The following is a 20,050-nucleotide window of genomic DNA, read 5'->3' on the forward strand; positions in this document are numbered from 1 at the left end:
TGGGCGGAAACCGACAGACTCAAGGCATTAAGTATATGGATCAGACAGGCCTGGAGAACTAGGAAGCTAGAGGTCACATCACTGAAGGCCCAGAGAGGAGCTAGATGAATGGAGAGAGAAGAGCTTGCTTGTACTGAGAAGATCCCCTGAACACTCAGCAGAGTACTGATCAAGTGATGCATGTAAGGAACCAGGCTGGGATATGGGAAGTAACTAGAAGGATAAGACAGATGAGTGTGTGCAGCTTACCTGAGACTAGGGAAAGGGTGCCTTCTCATCATTCAGTGTGGAACACTTTGCTCTGTGTGCTTTGGATGAGTGACTTGGGTTTTTCTAACTTCACTAATACGGAATCATTAACACTAGGCCCAGACTGAGTCTAAATCAAGAAATATTCAATAAATCGTAAAACAAGAGCAATAACCTTCTTGTTCCTGGGACACAACACTGGGCAGCAGCTGATGGAAGGAAAGGATTTATGCTGGCTGACTCTCTCAAGGGGAAGTTTCATCATGGCGGGGACAGCAGAGCAGGAGCAGGCAGTGGGTGCCACATCTCATCACGTCAGCTAGAAGGAAGCAGCAAGAGTGAGCTGCTAACACTGGCAAAGAGAGCTGGATTATAGAACCTCCAGGCTCACCCCCTCCCCCCAGTGGCACACTTCCTCCAGTAAGAGTCTGAGACTTAACCACAAACACATGAGACCGTGAGGAACAATTTATATTCAAGCAACCGCAAGAACCAAACTGATTCCTAACAACTATGTCATAGAAAAATCTCAAAACACTTACAGAAAACTAAAAGGAGTCCAGACAACAAGGTATAATTCACGAAGTCGGGCCTTCAAAGATGACCAGTCATGGAAAATAAAGCATTACTACATAAAATGAGCAATTAGGATAAGGATAGTCAAACCTTACCTATAATGTAAACAAAACAAAACAAAAAAATCTTACCAGGCAATGATCATAAAGTTACTGAACTTTATTTTACATGTTCAAAAATACAAAGAGACATTTAAGATTTAAAGGAGAGTCAATTGAAAGTTCTAGAAATGAAAAGTACAATAGGAGAATAAAGAGACACGGGTTGGGGTTATTGGCAGATTAGACACTGAAGAAGAAAAGATCAGCAAGGCTGAGAAAATATGATAAAATTATGTAACACACAGAAAAAGGGATAAGTACAAAATGAAAAAAGATCCAAAATATATAGGACAACCTTAGAAACCCTACTGGATATGCAGTTATAATCCTCAAATGAGAGGGCTGGGATGCACAAAAAAGTAACTGAAGAAATAGTATGAAATCCATCTTTACATTTTGAAGAAACAATTTATGAAAATTTTGAGGAAACCCATAAAATCTACAAATATAATTCGCTTAAAAAATTCACAGGCACAAGAAGGAAGACTGAGAAAACAATACTATATGAATATCATAATAAGAGAAGAAACCCTCAAAAAAAATGCAGAGTTAAAGGACAGCATCAGATTTCTTGTCAGTAACAGTATGAGTTAGAAGACACTGGGGTAACATTTTTAAGTTCCGAAAGTAAAAACTGTCAGTTTAGAATTTGGTACCCAGAAAAAAAAAAAAAAAAAATCTTTCAAATTGAAGGTGAAATGGACATTTTTAGATGTTAAAAAAAAGCAGCTGAAAAATATCAAAAAGCCAAAAGCTTTCATTACCAACAGAACTGCACTATAAGATGCACTCACTTAAGTGTTGTGGGCAAAAGGAAAATGATACCAGATCAAAATATAAACATCTCCACAAAGAAATAAAACATCTGAAATGGTAGCTATACAGCAAACAGTGTGAGAGCTTTCACAATCATTTAAATCTATTGAAAACACAACTGAAAGGCAGAGAAGATGGCTCAATGGTTAAAAGTCCTTGCCTAATGGCAAAAGCCTAATGGGGCAGGCTCAATTCCCCAGAACCCACACAAAGCGAAACACATAAAATGACCCATGTGTCTAGAGTTCATTTGCAGTGGACAGATGCCCTGGCATGCCCACATTCATTCATTCTCCTTCCCTCTCACTTTCTCTCTCTCTCTCAAATAAGTAAATAAAAATATTTAAAATAAAAAATAAAAGACAATTGACTTTGAATAATACAACAGCAGTATATTTTGATGCATATAATGTATACAAAATTAGTATCTATGGCAATTGCATTAAGGCTAAGAAAGGCAAAGTAGATGTATTTCCTTGTCAGGTACTTACACTCTATATGAAGTGGTATACTGGCACATAAAAGGAGGTCCTGGTGATTTAAAGACATCCCTGCTGGCTCTCCATATGCATGGGCTCCACGTTTGCAGATTTAGTCAACCACACAGAGAGTATTTCAGCTTAAAAATATTACACAATGGCTGAATTGTAACTAGGCCTATAACGCATCCATACTGAATGTGGACAGAGGTTTCTTCCTTGTCATTAGTCCCCTACACGACACCCACCTTGTGCAGGCACAGCTTGTGTTACTGTGTGTTACTTTACTAAGCTTCAAAGTTTTGGCAACTGTTACACATGGAAGGTTTGAGGGAACCCGGACAGCCCAAGTCTCAACACCAGTTCACCAAGGGTGTCTGCTCACTCGGTGTCTCTGTGCCACAGTTCAGTAACCATCACAATGTATTTTTTAAAACTTTTCCATTATTCTTACAGCTGTTACGGTCACTTGGGGCCCATATATGTGGGACTGCTACTATGATAATTTTGGGACACCAGCGTCTCATTCATACGAGATGTCAAACTTACTAAGTAACTGCTTTACCAATTTAATACTTCCCTATCTGTCCCTCCACCCCCCCCCCAACACCACCAAACAAGTCTCTGGTCATTCTAGGTCCTGAGAAACAGAAATGTTGAAATAAGCTCAATTCACAACAGCACAATGACCTCTAAGTCTTCAAGTAAAAAGGCAGAGTCCAGCATCTCTCAATTTATATCAAAAGCTAGAAATGTGTAAGCTTAGTGAGAAAGGCATGCGGAAAACCACGATAGGCTGGAAGTGAGGCTTTTTGTGCCTGTTAACCAAGTACACAAACACGCAAAAGATTTATTTCTGATATGGAAAAGTCTCAGTGGTATGGATTTAAGATTGAGCCAGTCCTGACATTGTCTTATGGTAAGTCAAGTCTGAGGCAGAGCAAGGTCCTCTCTTCCATGAGGGCAGAGAGTGAGAAGGAAGCTGAGGAAGAAGACAGTGAGGCCCCAGAGGCTGCTTCGTGAGGTTTCAGGACAGACAGATGTCACCTCCATAACCTCAACCTGCAAGGTTGCCGCCAGTGACCCACAATCAGGGAGGATGTGCCACGCCAACAGATTTTCAGTGTAGATGAAACTTCATCACACTGTAAGAAGAGTGCCATCCAGGACTCGACAGCTAGAGAGGAGAGGTCAGTGACGGGTTTCAAAACCAAACAGGGCATACTGTTTTGTTGTTGGGAGCTGATGCAGGGGATAAAGTGGAGGCCTACCCTCGTTTCCCATTCCAAAACGCCTAGAATCCCTATCAATTGTACTATGTCTCCTCCGCTGTGCTCTGAAAATGAAATGGCAAAGTCTGAAAGCCAGCAAATCTATTTACAACATGGTTTTTAAATGTAATTTAATTTTAGCTTTTAATTAACTTGTAATGATTGTACATATTAATGAGATAGTGTGATATTTTGACACATATTCAGCATGCACTGATCAACTCAGCACAATTAGCATTTCCCTCTCTTTATCGCTTCTCTCTGTTTCAAGACTTTAAATTCCTTCCATGTATGCCTTCTTTAAATATCTAATTATTTATTGTAAACTATATGCATCCTCTGTATTACAAAACAGCAGAATCACGTTTTCTGCCAATCTTCGTTCTGATATCAATTGTCCAACCTCTCTTATTCCCCACCTTGACCCTGCCTAACTTCTACTGATCATTATTCTATTGAAGAGAGACATGTGGAAAGTTATTTCACTTAACACAGTGCCCTAAAGTTGCATCCTTTATTTATTTATTCTTTTACAAATAACAGAATTCCACTCTCTTTTAGAGCTGCACAACATTGTGTCATGCCTATGGACATATGTATATATATCTATCCTATTTTCTTCACTCATTCATTCGTGAGCACCTAGGTTGCCTCCATACCTTTGTTACTTTGAAAGTGCAGCAGCCAACACAAGAGTGAGTATAGAGATCTCTTTGGTATGGTCAATTTCACGTCTTGTGAATACATATATCTGTAAGTGTAATAAATGGATCATATGATAGATTTCCTGTTAGCTTTTCTTATTAAGTATTTAGACCTAATACACAGGAAGAAAAAGTCCTTTCAAAATATTTCTCAGTATTTTTGGTCATTGACAAGGCGCCCAGTCACCCAAGTGCCGTGATGGAGATACATACTGAGATTAATGCTGTTTTCATGCTTGTTGACACAACATCCATCCTGAAGCCTATGGATCAAGGAGTAATTTCAACTTCCAAGTCTTATAAAATGGCCTTACTAATATCAGGTAAAATATATTTCAGGGAAGAGAAAATAACCAAGGATAAAGGAAGTAATTTAATAATGATAAAGGGTCAATTAATCAAAAAAATCCTTAGCAGTTATAAACGGTTATGCGCTGGTAATAAAGCTTCAAAATACATTAAGCACAAACTGATAAAATTAAAAATAAAATAAACATAATTGTAGTTAATATTTTAATATATATCTCAATAGTTGATAGAACAAACAGACCCAGAATCATCAAGAATACTAAAGGCCCCCAAAAAACTATCAAATTGGCTTAATTCAACTTTATTGACAGTTCAACACATATACCAAGAAAAACAATATACTGCAGTCTCAATAAGAGGAGGAAAAGATCATGACATCAAAACAAAAGAGAATGATTGAGATGGGAAGGAGATATGATGGAGAATGGAATTTTAAAGGGGAAAGTGGGGGGGGGGGAGGAAGGGTATTACCATGAGATATTTTTTATAATCATGGAAAATGTTAATAAAAATTTAGGAAAAAAATCAAAGAAAAAGTTTCAAGTACTCAAGAAACTCTAACCACACTGGAATTAAATTATAAATGGATAACAGAAAGATCCCTGAAAAAAAATCCCCAAATATTTCAAACAAAATAGCATACTCCTAAATAATCCATGGGCCAAAGAAGAAATCAAAAAATAATACACAAGGCATTTTGAGCTTAATAATGAAATATAGCACATCAAAACATATGGGATGGCACTAAGTCACTTGAAGACAACACTAAAGAAAAAAAAAAAGGTCTCTCTTGATGCCAGCTTCCCTCCCCCGCAAGGAGCTCAAAGAAAGAAGAGTAAAGAAAGCGCAACGTGAGCACAGGAGTGGAAATAATAATGCCAACAGCAGAAATCAATGCAAATGGAAACAGAAAAATGAGAATATCAAAGCAATGAAAAACAAACTGGTATTTGGAATCAATAAACCTCTAATCAGAGATGGAGAAAAATTTTTAAAAAGATAAGCTTTTTGGATGAAAAATAAGAGACCTCTTATATCTACTAATTCAAGCAATATTAAAAAGACAAGGGAAGGGCTGGAGAGATGGCTTAGCAGTTAAGCACTTGCCTGTGAAGCCTGAGGACCCCGGTTCGAGGCTCGATTCCCCAGGACCCACGTTAGCCAGATGCACAGGGGCGCTGGCGTCTGGAGGTCCTTTGCAGTGCCTAGAGGCCCTGGTGTGCCCATTCTCTATCTATTGGCCTCTTTCTCTCTCTGTCTGTCGCTCTCAAATAAATAAACAAATAACAAAATTTAAAAAGACAAGGGAAAATTATGAACTTTATACTTACAAATCTGACAACATAGATGAGATGGGGAAACGCCTTGAGGAACCCATACTCATTAAGCTCACTCAAGAACAGATATCCTTACATCTACTAAAGAAATTTGATTTAAAGTTAAAGCATTATTATGATGGAAATGCCAAGGCAGATGGCTTCACTGGGAAATCCTAGTATCACTTAAAAAAAAAAGTCCACATAAACTTTTCTAGAATTGAACATTTCTCAACACACATTTTGAGGCCAGAATTACACCAATACCAAAACCAGTGAGATATATTTAAAGGACGGAAGTAAAGGATGGAAGGGAGAAAGAAGGTTCTAAGCAGTGGAGAAAAATTCTAAACAAAATTTTCTCAAATTAAATGTGAAATACAGAGTAACATTTTCACTAGTAAATTTTATCTCAGTGTTGCCTTAAATTTAAAACTTATAATTTAATTTTAAAATTTTAGATTTATCAATGTGGTTTGGCACATTCAGAAACTAAAAGAAAAAGAAAGCTCATATGATCATCTCACTAGATGCGGAAAGAGCATTACACAAACGTCAACATGAATCCTCTTAAGAACTCTAAGCAAGCTCTAAATAAAAGAGAATTTCCCACTGGGTGTGGTGGCGCTCGCCTTTAATCCCAGCACTTGGGAGGAAGAGGTAGGAGAACTGCCATGAGTTTGAGGTCACCCTGAGACTACATAGTGAATTCGGCCCAGGCTAAAATGAGATCCTACTTCGAAAAACCAAGGGGGGAAAAAAGAGAGAATTTCCCTAGTGTGGTAAAAGGCACAACCTGCATTTGAATTAATGCTTAGAAACAAACACTACATTTTCTTCCTGATAATCCCTCACTATTTACATTCACCATTATACTGGAGGTCCCAACCAGTCAGCAGAGCTGGTAAGAAGAAAACCCACAAAACATCCTAACTCAAAAGAAGTGGTAAAATTGTCATATTTCCAAAGGCCAATGATAGTCAATGCAGAAAATCTCAGGGAATCTGTGAAAAAGTACTAGCTAGACTGCCTAAGGCAAGGTCTAAAGACGCAAGATCAGCATACAAAGCTCAAGGGCATCTCTATTTGTTACCAATGAGTGACTGGAAATTAAAATGTCTTAAATGTCTTAAAAGTACCATTTACAGGCTGGAGAGATGGCTTAGCACTTAAGCGCTTGCCTGTGAAGCCTAAGGAACCCGGTTCAAGGTTTGATTCCCCAGGACCCACGTTAGCCAGATGCACCAGGGGGCGCACTGTCTGCAGTTCATTTGCAGTGGCTGGAAGCCCTGGCATGCCCATTCTGTCTCTCTCTCTCAATCTCTCTCCTCTCTGTCTGTAACTCTCAAACAAATAAAAAAAAATACCATTTACAATAGTATCAACAACATGAAGTATTAAGAGAGAAATCTGACAAAAAGATTTGAAAGGACTAAACACTGGAAATAATAAAATATTATTGAAAAAAAATTTAAGAAGGCTTAAATAAGTGGAGAGAGCCTCTTTGTGTGTGAGAAGATTCAGTTCTTTTAAGATGTCAATTCTTTCCAAATTCTACTGTAGATTAGATGAAATCTCAAATAAAATCCCAGTTATCATTTTTGTATCAGTGACAAGCTAGAACTGGTTACAAGCTAAGTCTAAGTTTTGTTTAAAAAAAAAAAAAAAAAAGTCTAAGGACCTAGGATAGCCAAAACGATTTTTCAAGTGAAGACAAAGTTAGTTGCCTAATAAATTATGATTTCAAATCTCATTACAAAGCTATGATAACCAAAGGAATGTGGGGATAGCATAAATGATAGGGAAAACTAGGACACTGGAACAGAAGAGAGAGCTCAGAAATTTATCACTTACACACCAAAAGCAAAACTGATGCAATAAAATGACAAGTTGCACTTTTATCAAAATTAAAAGGGTGCCCTTTAAAACACTGTGTTGAAATGCAAATACAGCCCATAGAATGGAAGGAAATATTCGCAAAGTATGTATCAGTTAAGTAATTTATATAATCAATACATAAAGATTTTTTTTTTAGAACTCAGCTGTAAAGAAACAGATAGCCCAGTCAAGACAGGTAAAATATTTAAGTAAATAGTTTACTGTGGCTGACACATAGACATAGGCCTAGCTATACGGCTCATTTGTAGAATGATTGCCTGACATGATCAAGACCCTGAGTCTGATTTCCCAGTTGACAAAAAAAGAGGGGGGGGGGAAGAGGGCTAGTATGACTCTCAATGTCATTAGTTATCAGAGAAATGAAAACTAAGACCATAATGAGAGCCATCACACAACCATTATAGTGTCTAAGGTCAAAGGATATACCTCCCCAGAAAAATGATAGCATACATCTTTGCAAAGACCAATGCATATATATATGCAAAACAGCTGTATGTCCCACCCAAAGATGTACAACCTAAATGTTCATCAATAGGTGTGGTATACTCACACATGAGAACAGTCCTCATCAATAACAGCAAAGAACTGTTGCTATACATTGCAATATAGATGGATTTTAAAATACTTACATTTTAAGAAAGTTATACTAAAAGGAAAAAACAAATATATACTATAGCATTCTATTTATGTACAACTCTGGCAGACAGACATAACCTTTTTTTTCAAGAGGGGAGGATTGGCACGCCAGGACCTCCAGCCACTATAATCGAACCCAAGGCATGTGCATCCCCTTGATCACACGTGCGACCTTGCATGCTTGCATCACTGTGTCTGGCTTATATGGGACCTGGAGAGTCAAACATGAGTCCCTAGGCTTCACAGGCAAGCACCTTAACTGCTAAGCCATCTCTCCAGCCCAGTAGAAAGTAATCTTTAGGTGCCAGAAACGAGTGAGTTAGCTGTCTGGGGAGTCAGAGAGGGTGGAAAAGGAGGGTGAAATTACAATGGAGTACAAGGACACATTGGGGATGATGGGTGTGTTTGCTACTTTCATGGTACTTGTGGCTCCTAAGTGTATACGCATGGCAAGTTTAACAACTTAGATATGTGGATCTGTTGTTTAATCAAACCTGACAAGAAAGAAACAGCAGCAGTGCCAGTCCCCATCTAATGCCCTACCACTAGAAGTTGCTCTTCTTCATTCCAGTCGTCATGCTGGGGCTGCAGGGGTGGTTAAGATGTGGTCCCCGTCCCCAAAGACTCCTCCATGAGGCTGGGAAGCAAGTGGATAGATTACAACAAACCTAATCATTTCGAAATATTAAGTTAAATTTAAAGATGGGAAATGGTGCAGGGACTTAATGTTCAGACAAAATTAAAACCTTCAAAATGAAAGAAAAGGAGGGGAAAAAAAAAAACTTAGCTCCTTCACTCTCCCTGAAGCCACAGTGATGTCTTAACACTGTCTCAGCTTTCACATGATTGCTTTTTCTTTGCTCTCGTCTCTAAAGCCTTGGCATCTCTTTTGTCTGCGTCAACTATGTAACCTAATCTTATGTTTACTTTTTTGTTGTTTTTTTACTTCATTCAGTGGGTGAGGAGACTTGAAAGTCTAGAGTGATGGTTTCTGGACTACTGACAAAAATCTTCTCTGTTGTGCTGGGGATCCTCTGAGGTAGTTGTCGGATGCAAACAAGAGGAAAAATGTAAATGGATGTGGGGCTTGAGAAATAAGTACAAGACAGAATTCCAGGCTGGTGTGCTCTTGAAGTAGCTCTATTCACAAGATGCCAGTAGATGCACCACCCACCAGGGACCTACTCCAGGGGAGATAAGCATGGGAAGACCAAATGTGCATGGACAGGCTTGGTGAAATCCAGTGCATGTGGCCGACTGCGTGCTGCCTCACCCTTGGAAAGGCACAGCGTACACCGGGGATACCTGCAGGAGACGTCTGTTCATCTCTACTTAATGTTATTCATCCTTATCCTTCAATCACAATATCCTTTTCCACAAAGCCCCTATGAATGGCACAACACGTTTCCCCACCCTCAATGTATAATTTGGGGCTTTCCACAGGAAGTCTGACCGTTGCGTCCTCTGACTTCTTCCCTATAATCCACCGCTTACCAAAGACCAGGCCCAAGGCAAGAGGAACATGCATGGGTCTCCAAGAACACTCTTTTCCTCTACAAGTTTACTGCAGACAATGGACAATGGAACAAGGAGTCCTGAGACTGTGGTTCATGGAGTAGATGATCGCTTTCTGAAGCCATGGAATGGAATGGTTATCAATGCCTTTCTTCACACACGTATACTGAGACAGGAGAAGGCAAAGCAAGGAAGGAAGAAGCAGATGGGTGGTTTAACGAGAAAGCTCCTCCTCATGTGAGCAGCTCAGGCTGGGAACTTCCTGGAGACTTTTCAGTTGGAGGTGGGCATCAGCTCCCAGCAGTGCAGGGCAGGGGGAGAAGAAGGAGACAGCATGATTCGCTGAAGCACTTGGAGTCTTCTCGGCAAAACCACATTTAGAAGATCCTTGTGGTAAAGGTAAATCCTAAACAAGGTATAACAGGCAGACAGAAGTCCTGCCCACCCCCAAAAAAGCCATATCCAGGATGGGAGAAGAACCGAAGTCCCCCACAGAGATGAATTGCAGAGTGGTTAAGATGTCACTAGTGAACGCCAGGCGTGGTGGCGCACACCTGTAATCCCAGCACTCGGGAGGCAGAGGTAAGAGAATCACGGTGAGTTCGAGGCCACCCTGAGAATACATAGTGAATTCCAGGTCATCCTGAGCTAGAGTAAGACCCTGCCTCAAAAAAAACAAAGAAAAAAAAAAAGATATCACTACTGGTGGAGATGTAGGGGTAGAGTCACTCTGGAGTCACGTAGTGTGAGCTTTTCTCCACAGGCTGGAGTCAACCAAATCATGGGGACAGTTGTCTCAGAGATCAGGAACACTCAAAAACACTTAGCTCAGGTGGGGAAGGGCCATCTGCAGTGGCTTGCATGTGAATGTATGCCCCCCATAGCCTTGAGAATCTTTTGATTAAAGTTAAGCTTCCAGCTGAAGTCTCTAGCAGCTTACTGGAGGAGGTGTCACTGGGGAATGGTCCTGGGGTCCAGCTCTAAGGCATTTTGGGGGAGCAGATCTTAATTCCAGCCCAAAGCTGTGGCTAGAGCAGCATTAGCTCTGGCTGTTTATAGCTTTTCCCTGCTTGAATCTTGTGAAAGGGAGTCAGATTCTTGTGCCACTGGAACTGTAAAAGTTGAAATCAATCCCTTCCCTCCCATAAACGGAGTGTGGCTGGATGTTCGTCCCAGCGAGTGGAATGAGTGAAGAGCTCTGGGCCTGGAGCTCAAGGATATGGTTTAGAATGGACAAGGTATGTAGATTGTGGACGGACGTTGCATGGGGCCATGGTGTTGAAGGCCTGTCATCTATGCCTCTTCCCTTCTGAGAACCCACTTCCTCCTGAATCCCGATAGCTGATCACCACTCAGAGCTTCACTTTCTGATTAGCATGCATTTCCACATTGTCTGGTAAGCATCTCGAACCATTTTTATCAGTGTGCAATGATTCTAAGTCTGGGGGAAAAATGTCTAGCAAATGCTTGCTGTCGAGTAACAAATAGAACATTTCAAAATCCTGTCACATTGGGTCCTTCTGGAGGCTGAGTGCTAAACAGCACACAAAAGAATTTCCTGCAGAAAGTTCCCAAGAGGACAGAAGATAAAGTGTGGTTTCTTTTCTTGCCTGGAGATAGACCCTCATGAGAAGGCATTATCTTCTCCGTTCAGTTTTTAGTCAGCACCAAGCAAAATTGTCACCAGACAAGGTATAATGACCTCTAACCTGGGATCTGCTAAAGTTCACACAGAGATGAAGCACTTTGTCCAAGCTCATTGGTTCCCACAGCCACCTACGTCATGCAGAGGCAACTGGCCTTGAACTGGCAGTGTGTAACGGATGACCCAGACCAGTTCCCTTCAGCTCCAAGGCTCAGCTCTTAATTGTTGCTTTCTTCTCTTTGACACAGACTGTGAAGTGCTCATCAATGCAATTTGCTCGACGCTGTGTACATCGACCAGCCTTCAAACCCAACCCTTCAGCAATCTATTCTTTGAGAGGGGCATGGGAGACTCAGTGACGAGCTACATCTGACTGTGTCCTCACAGGACTGGTAGTTCTACTTAGCCTCCTTGACCAGCAGTCCACTGTACTTTCCACTGGTCCTTTTGAACCCTCTGCCCTCCTTAGAACTTAATCCAAGAAAATGTACTTTGTATCAAAATTCGATCGGGTTGCCATTGAACCAAAGTGGAGCCCACAGAGTTTTGGAGTCTGTCGGAGAAGGGCACAAGCCCCGCCTCCACTTAGCGCTCCCCGCAAATTAGACAGGTTTACAACACACAACCCCACTGTGCAGTGGTAGAGAGGTCAGCTGTATTCAGAAAACAACAACAAAGAACAGGAAGCAAAAACATGTGCCCTTGAACAGTGATCCCGAATCTAGGAGAACTAATAAGCAAATCTAATGCAGAGGAGAAACTGGAGGCTAGAGCCTACGAGGATTTAGTAACCAGGGGGAACAGCTGGAGGACCATGATGGAAACCAAGGAGACAAGCACGATGATGAGATGGAAAGGGAGGAAACACAGACCCGAGCTTGTTTGCGGGGGATCAGTTTCTTCCAGGGAAGTGCAGAGTGGCTTCAAGAAGGGGGAAGACAAGGCCTGGGCAGCTGCTGAATCCTAGAGATTAGGTTGGAAGGCAAGTCACCTGTCTGCCTTTGACTCCACCTTTATTTTAGAGAGCGGGCGAGCAAGAGATAAACAGGGGAAGAGGAGAGACATTGAAATGGTGCTGCAGGGCCTCAGCCACTGAAATGGAACTCAAGACACTTGCGTCTCTTAGTGGACATGGGTGACCTTGAGCTTGCCTCACCTCTGTGTGTCCGGCTTAATGTGGGATCTGGAGAGCCGAACATGGGTCCTTAGGCTTCACAGGCCAATGCCTTAGCGGCTAAGCCATCTCTCCAGCCTAAAGTCTCTTTTCCTTTTTTTTTTTTTTTTAAGAATTCGTTCCATATTTTATTCCTAGGCATTATATATGACCCACAAAGAACAGTGACTGGAAGCTATTTGTCTGTGGCTCTATGTTTGGGTATCTTTCTTTTTTTTTTTTTTTTTTGCAGAGTATAAAAATGTTACAACACCACAAGAAAGAGGCTGGGACTTCCCCACCCCCCATGGGGCTGTAATAGGAAATATGATTTCTTCATGTGGCTTGCTCCACAAACAAGCTGACATGCCCCTGGGAGAATACCTCTACCACTAACCAGAAGCTGAGCTGAGGTCAAAGCACTCATGGGGTCTGTACCTGGAGACTACAGATTTTGACAACGTCTATGTGCTGGTACCAGCCAGTGTCCTCCCTGGTGCATATCCCAGTCCCACTGACTGGCTCTATAGAACCAGACACTGGCCACAAGTTCGGAAACTTTGCCGAGGTCAAGGGCACCACAGTTTCATGGAGAATAACGCTGTGGAGCTAGCTACTCAGGCTTCATGAAGTGTCCCACAGGCACTGTGTAATCTTTGTATGACATGACCTTGGACAAGTGATTAGACCTCTGGAGCCTCCATTTTCCTGTCTGGAAGATGGAGTTGACAGTAACTGCCTTCCAGGGCCGGTAGGGAGCCCTGAGGGAAATGGCAAACGGAAAATGTATGGGAAGCATCTGGCAAGCATGTCACAAGCGATCAGGAAATGTGAGCTGCAGTCTTGGGGTTCACACAAAAAAATAAAAATAAAAATAAACAAAAGAGCCTCTGTTTAAGCAGGAAGCAAGAAAGGAGGAAGCAGGCTCCCCAAAGCCCCTCACTTCTGGAGGAGGACATGTCTACCCGAGGACTCTCACAGACAGGGAGAGCTGCTCGCTGAGGTGGAATACGGCTCCTGGGTGTTGGTACTGCATGACAGCCCTAAGAGGTGCCCCACACCTGTCTCCTGGTAACACTGGGCCCTGGGTTCTGGCTGCCTCTGAAATACCAGGGTGCCCAGAGGTGAAGAGTGACCTCAAGGCACCTCACACTGGGGTGTCTGAAGTTGAGCCTGGCCCTAGAAAGGAAATCAGGAGAGACAGGCACTGGGGCCTTGGGGGCCTCGGGGCCAGCGGGGAAATCAAGGGAGGGAACAGAAACAGGTTAGAAATGTAAAACGGCACAGCCTTTGAAGACTGGCCACAGAGAAACACGGGCTGATCTGTGTGGAGGAGTCATCAAAAAAGTCAAACCAGCACCAGACATTGTACTTCAGGGACACATGGAAGGCTTCCTTTCACTGGAACAAAGGACACTGGGCTTTGAAGAACCTGTAGAGAGGCTACAAAGCTCAGAGAATCAAAACTTGCCGAGGATCAAGAAGACCTGGAGCCAGTTCTGAAGAGTGGGGAGGGGGTGGCCACAGCCCCGCTCCTAATCACCTGCGCAGCCATAGACCCACCCCTCCCCGCGGTCAGTGAGCGGCTACTGCGCATGCCTGCCTCCCGTTGGCCCATGTGGACTTGGAGCTAACGAGATGTAAATTCGTGGAGGAAAACCATGAACAGTGGGGCCCCGGCAAGTAGTGACCGTGCAACACCACCTGCGCCATTATAAATGTCAGCCACCCAACTTAATCTCGGCCGTATTAGCACTGAGCTAACGAAGAAATACCTATCATAAAAGAAGAAATTACCACATAATAAACCTTGCATCTCCCAGAATGAAGCCATTAGAAACTGATCAGCTAACTTAGGAGCAGCTGAAGGCTACAGCCCTGCAAAGCTGTAGCCGGAAGCACTGTGGGAAGTCTGCTCCCAGTTCACAGCAATGGGGACCACAGACACCATGCTGGTTCATGCTTCCAGAAAGGACATGAGGACAGATGACCACGGGTGACGCCTTCAGCATGGACCAGGCAGGGAACCACCGGGAAAGATCACATTGAGCCCCAGCGATACTTCATACTCCCATTCACCTTTGGGGCCGAATCAGTGGGGTGCCAGTACTAGAGGCACTTCCTGCCAACACCCTTTGAATGGGTGCATTGCTCCCATTCCACTAGCTGAACAAAAGCACACACACATACAAGCAACACATACCTTTATCACACGTATACATTCAAGCTTACACACACATATAGACCTGTACCCTCATGTGCACATACTTTCACATATACACCCCTATATGTTTACAATTCACATACACAGGCACATTTATATACACATACTCACATACACATACAATTCATGCGTTCATGCAGACGTGCAACTCACACACATATGTGTTCATAAATATATACTCCCATGCCCATGTAACACACATCGCAGATTCACATATCCATATATACATAAACCTAAACATACAATACAAACCTGTACCTCCAGATAGACTCATAAGTGGCCTCCAGCCCATGGTGATCTTCCTACCTCTGCCTCCCGAGTGCTGGGATTAAAATTGTGTACCACCACACCTGGTTTACACATTCCTTTTATCTGTGGCCTACATTCACACTCAGATTCTCACCCTCACATATTTACACATATACACACAACACACTCAACACAACATTCTCAGATACGTACGAACTCCTGCTTGCCCTTGGGCCCACTCGCTCACATAACACTCTCACACATCTTTAACATCCTGCATGAGATACGGCCTCCATCCCCCCTCCCCTTACTCCTTTGTCCCATCCTGCCTGCCCCCTTTTTTCTAACCTGTCTTAATTGTTCCATCCCAGGCCCCTGGCTGGCTGCCTCACCTCAATCCCTTCACCTAGTGTCTGATAGTACTTCTCCAGTTTTTGCCTTTCTCATGGACTGAGACCTGTATTCTTCTGCTGCCTCCCACCTGTTCCAAGTGAACACATTGCCAGGTCAAGTCCAAATCTCCAACCTCTTGTTGTGGATCCCCAAGTTAGAATAGGGCACGAAAGGATTGCTCTGAACTCTCCCAAGGGGAAGGGGTTCAGTGAAGGTTACACACCCTCACCAGTCTGGGGCTCTTACCTCATTCACAAAGACCCAGTGGCTGTCCTTGGAAGCCAGGTTGGTCTCCACAGCCTGCAGAGAGAAAAAGAAGGCACATGAACAGAGGCAAGCCAGCTGCTAGCGGACGCAGGGCGACTGCTGGGAATGAAGTGTATCAATACCGCCCGTGCAGGATTGTCTACTCACAGAACATGCTGTCCCCCTCTGGGGCCCATTCTGGCTGCCTTTGCCACAAGAGGCATCATATGAATACAGATATATGATTTCCCACTGTTCTTCCACACTCCCCTGCTCCGGCCTGAAGCAAGGCTGGAGGCTCCAATTCCTACAGGCATCACAGGGCCACAAGCATGGGCACAGCCTCCCTTGCCTCAAGGATGCCTGCAAACACCTTTCTCCAGGGACACTTAGGGACAGACCTCATCTTGCTTAAAGCTACAGCATCAGGAAACTGGAACATCAGACTGCTGGCAGCTTGTCCTGCTGTGCTGAGTGACACCAGAAAGACAGGAGACGCCAGCTAGCTAAGGCTCATAGTGCCTTCCAGTTTGCCTGGCTCCTTCTCACTCCTGGGCAGAGACCCATTTTTGCCATTCCCTCTCTCAGCTCTTGCTTTGTTATTGCACTTGCCTTCTTTGTGTGTGAATAGCTATTAATTTATTTATCCTTAGAGTCTATATGCTCTAATGGGGGAGGGACTCCACAGGGTCAAGGGCCACATTTCTTAGGACACAGGTGTATCCCAGAACTTCGCACTGTGGTAGCAGGTATCCGACTGAGCAGCCGAGGCAGACGGTACCCAGTGCCTTACTCATATTTTGTTGCATATTTTGTCTGATGGATTGCTTATTTGTTTGCGATTTTGTTAAGTTTGTTGTTGTTGTTTTTGACACAGGGTCTCAAACCCAACACTGGCCACAAACTCACGATGTATGCAAGACTAAGGCTGAACTCCTGCCTCTACCTCCCAAGTGCTGTGATTACAGGCAGGTGCCACGATGCTTGGTCCTCCCTCTCGTGTTTATGAACGCTCTTCTCTGCTTTGAACCGGAAAGCTGACAGACTGGAAGCATTGGAAGGGTCTGGTGATTTTCAAGCACGTCCCCTGAGAACACTCACGGTAAGCAGATGCCAAGGACTCACTGCGCACCAGGCTCTGTGCCAGGCCACGTATAGACTCAGAAAGAAATTTCCTTTCAGCTTGTAGCCCTTTACATTAAAAAAAATTTTTTTTATATTCTGGTAATACAATTTTATGACTTTTTTGAAAAGTCTAGAAAAATTGAGATGTGTAAAACCCTTCCATGATGCCTCCCTATTCATCCACCATCTCTTCTCTGGTGTTAGGGAATGAATCCAGGTCTTATAATGATTAGATAAGTGCTCTGCCACTATACTATCATGCCCAGTCCCTCCCGCATTTTTAAATACTATGTTAATGTAGTCAACACTCCCCACTTATCTATCCAGATTCATCCCCTCAGGCGTTGTCTGAAGTGCCCCCTTCCAGAAACTTCTACAGTCATATCTGCAAGTACATATCTACATCCATATATTAGACAAGTGTTTTGATTAAAACCATATCAGGAAACACACATCATGTTGCAATAACAGTTCTAACTTAGCAATATGCCAACTATGAATATTCTCATCAGTATGTAGAGATCTAACTCTTAACAAATGAGGTACAGAGGCGTCACACATGACCCAGCCATTATGTAGACTGGCTGGGTGTTCAGGCCTGCATGGTGCTGCTGGCGGCTCTGTCAGGACTCCAGGGGAATGGATGAGGGGTTTTTGTTTTGTTTTGTTTTGTTTTGTTTTGTTTTGTTTTGTTTTGTTTTGGCAAATACAGCAAGGTCAGAAATATAAAATCCATACAGTACCCTGGTGAGTTCTAGTCCGGCCCCAAGTCCATTACACACAACAGTCCTCAGGACATCACGGTGAGCAAAAGCCTTTTCCTGGGCCAGTCAGGGCTAAAAGATGCAGACTTCCCTCTGTAGCCTCACAGTGACACATTTGAGCAGGAATCTAAACTAGACGACCTCTACTCTACTGTACCTTATCCATTCTGGTCGTCCATAAAATGTGTCTCACACTTGGCCCCTCCTGTCAGCTAAATTACATAACCTTAAGGTCAGGAAGAGGCAAACATGGGAAATGATGTGCATATATAACCCAAGCATTTTATAGGAAGAGAGACAGGAAGCTGGTCATTTCTGTCCTCTGGGAATCCATCCTCACTCCCCCCCCCACCCTCACTTCTAGTTTTTATCCTCTGGCCACATGATCCTCACCTCATGAATATTCTATTCCTGGAGGTAAGTGAATCACATCTAAAAATGCCTAGGATCTACATCCCTGCCCCAGGCATGAGGCTCCGCCTCAAGCCCTCGAAAAGAAGCAGGTGCCAGAGAGACCAAGGGCATCTGCACAGCATGGGATGCTTCCCACTCCCTTCTGCAAGCCTCCTAAGTCAGACCATCTTCAGAGAAGCTTCTAGGACTTACGTGCCAGTGGCTCTTCAAGGAGCCTGGACTGGGGCTGGGGAAGGGAGGCTACCACAAGATGGCTTCTTGACAATCCAGTCTATCCCATATAGCTCCTCTCTTCTCAACATGCAGACTTCCAAAGATGTCTTCAGACACCCAAGACACACAGACACATCTTTGTGAGGAGGAAGAGGCGGAGGAAGAAGGGAAAGCACATGGTCTGAGAACAGTGCACACTGCTCTCCTCTACCTGTCCCCAAGTCCTGGCTTTTTGCTTTTTGCTTTTGTGGAGACACTGGCAGCTTGCTCGTCAAATCTGTCCATGATTTAGAGGTCAGAAGGACTCACATGGTTCCAGAGGCTAGACTACTGAACTGAATTCACTGTAACAAAGCTCAATTCTTGGTTTCCAATAAGAAAAAAAAAAAATGGCAAAGGCATGAGTGAAACGAAAGCCAATCAGTAAAAAACCAAGGATTCATGGAAAGACAGAGAGGGAGGTAGCTAGGTTCTGTCCTTGTGTTCCGATCTAGTGAGCTGAGCCAGTTAAACACACAACCATGAATGCATACAGACTAAGGCAATACAGGTGTGTCTGAGCAAATCAAGTGTCATGTGCAGAAGAGACTGACTGCTCTTTGAAGCCTCTAAGAATAGATTTAGAATGAATACATCTAGTAACCAGAGATGCACATCAACTCAAGTGAGGAAGAACTTTCTGTAGGCTGCCCCCGTGGTATGAGGTTCCATCACAGGAGGTGTTCCAGTGTTGCCCGTGTTCACGACAACTTCATGGGAAGTATTTAAGAATGGCTTTGGAAGGTGACTCTGGGTGAGGGACATTAACCAGCATCTATTTCAATGAATATCAAGTCTGGCTATATATAGAACCTCCTAAGGATGTTCAGATGCAAAGCCGTGGCTAGGGATTTTTATTCACTAGGAGCGGTGATGAGCCTGAGGCCCCATGTGGCTTCACAGCTCTCACCCACATCTTGCCCTTGTCTTGTCTGGGATCCCCTTCTACTCCAGAACTTGTAACTCGGTGAATCTGAAGGTGCAGTTGAAAGGGCCTCTGCTTGTCTGCCCAGGTCCCAGCAACGCAGGTGACTTGAGCCAACCGCCGGGAGATATGGGGAAGCAGGCGGAAGCCTCACTCCCCTAACGAGTCCCCCCTACCTGGGATTAGACTCATTCATGGAGGATATTGGCAAAGAGAATTGATCAGAAAAGCCTGCAGGATGACTGGCCAACTTCCCTGTCCTACTTTCCTTCACCAATTAAGCATCAGCTAATTTGTTAAGCCTCTTTTCCCCACATGGAGATAAATAGCACTTGGCTGCAGCCTTTTTTTTCCAGAGGGTGAAACTCATGCAGAGATTGGGAAGGGGGGAGAGAAGGGGCAGCTACTGCAGACTGAGAAAACACACTCCTTTCCTCCCTCCCTCTGCGGTTACTGGAGAGCTGACAACTCTGTGGGAAGAGCCCAAATTGCTCACAGACAAGAGGGCAGGGCTTCTCCCAGTACCACCCATTCCCCTTCTAAGTGCCAACCTTTGCTTCTCAACCCAGTTATGTCTGTAGCTGGAGAAAGTCCATCCTCTTGTCGTCCAGGGAGCAAGCGTGATACAGAAGAGACTCAGCAGAGTGCTCCCAAGTGACCAGCTTCACTTCTCCAAGGGTGTGGCCCATGATCTAATAGCAGTCGAGCACCAGCCATGCTTTGATGCTCTGCCCCAGCCCCCCTCATACCTCAAGGGGATATTTGATTGCCCAGCCTCCCCGTGTGTTC

The 20,050-nt window shown here is 43.6% G+C and overlaps 1 protein-coding gene across 2 annotated transcripts in view; it reads right to left on the reverse strand.

The window, feature by feature from the left end:
- Positions 1 to 20,050, reverse strand: part of Grid1 (glutamate ionotropic receptor delta type subunit 1) — a 796,332-nt gene that overhangs the window by 287,761 nt on the left and 488,521 nt on the right. For both annotated transcript variants that reach the window (XM_004658009.3, XM_045137810.1), the window contains exon 5: positions 15,782 to 15,835. In XM_004658009.3, coding sequence (XP_004658066.1) covers positions 15,782 to 15,835 — 54 coding nt within the window. The remainder of the gene's footprint in view (positions 1 to 15,781; positions 15,836 to 20,050) is intronic.

The sequence above is a fragment of the Jaculus jaculus genome, chromosome 18 (genome assembly GCF_020740685.1).
Source record: "Jaculus jaculus isolate mJacJac1 chromosome 18, mJacJac1.mat.Y.cur, whole genome shotgun sequence".
Lineage (NCBI taxonomy): Eukaryota > Metazoa > Chordata > Mammalia > Rodentia > Dipodidae > Jaculus > Jaculus jaculus.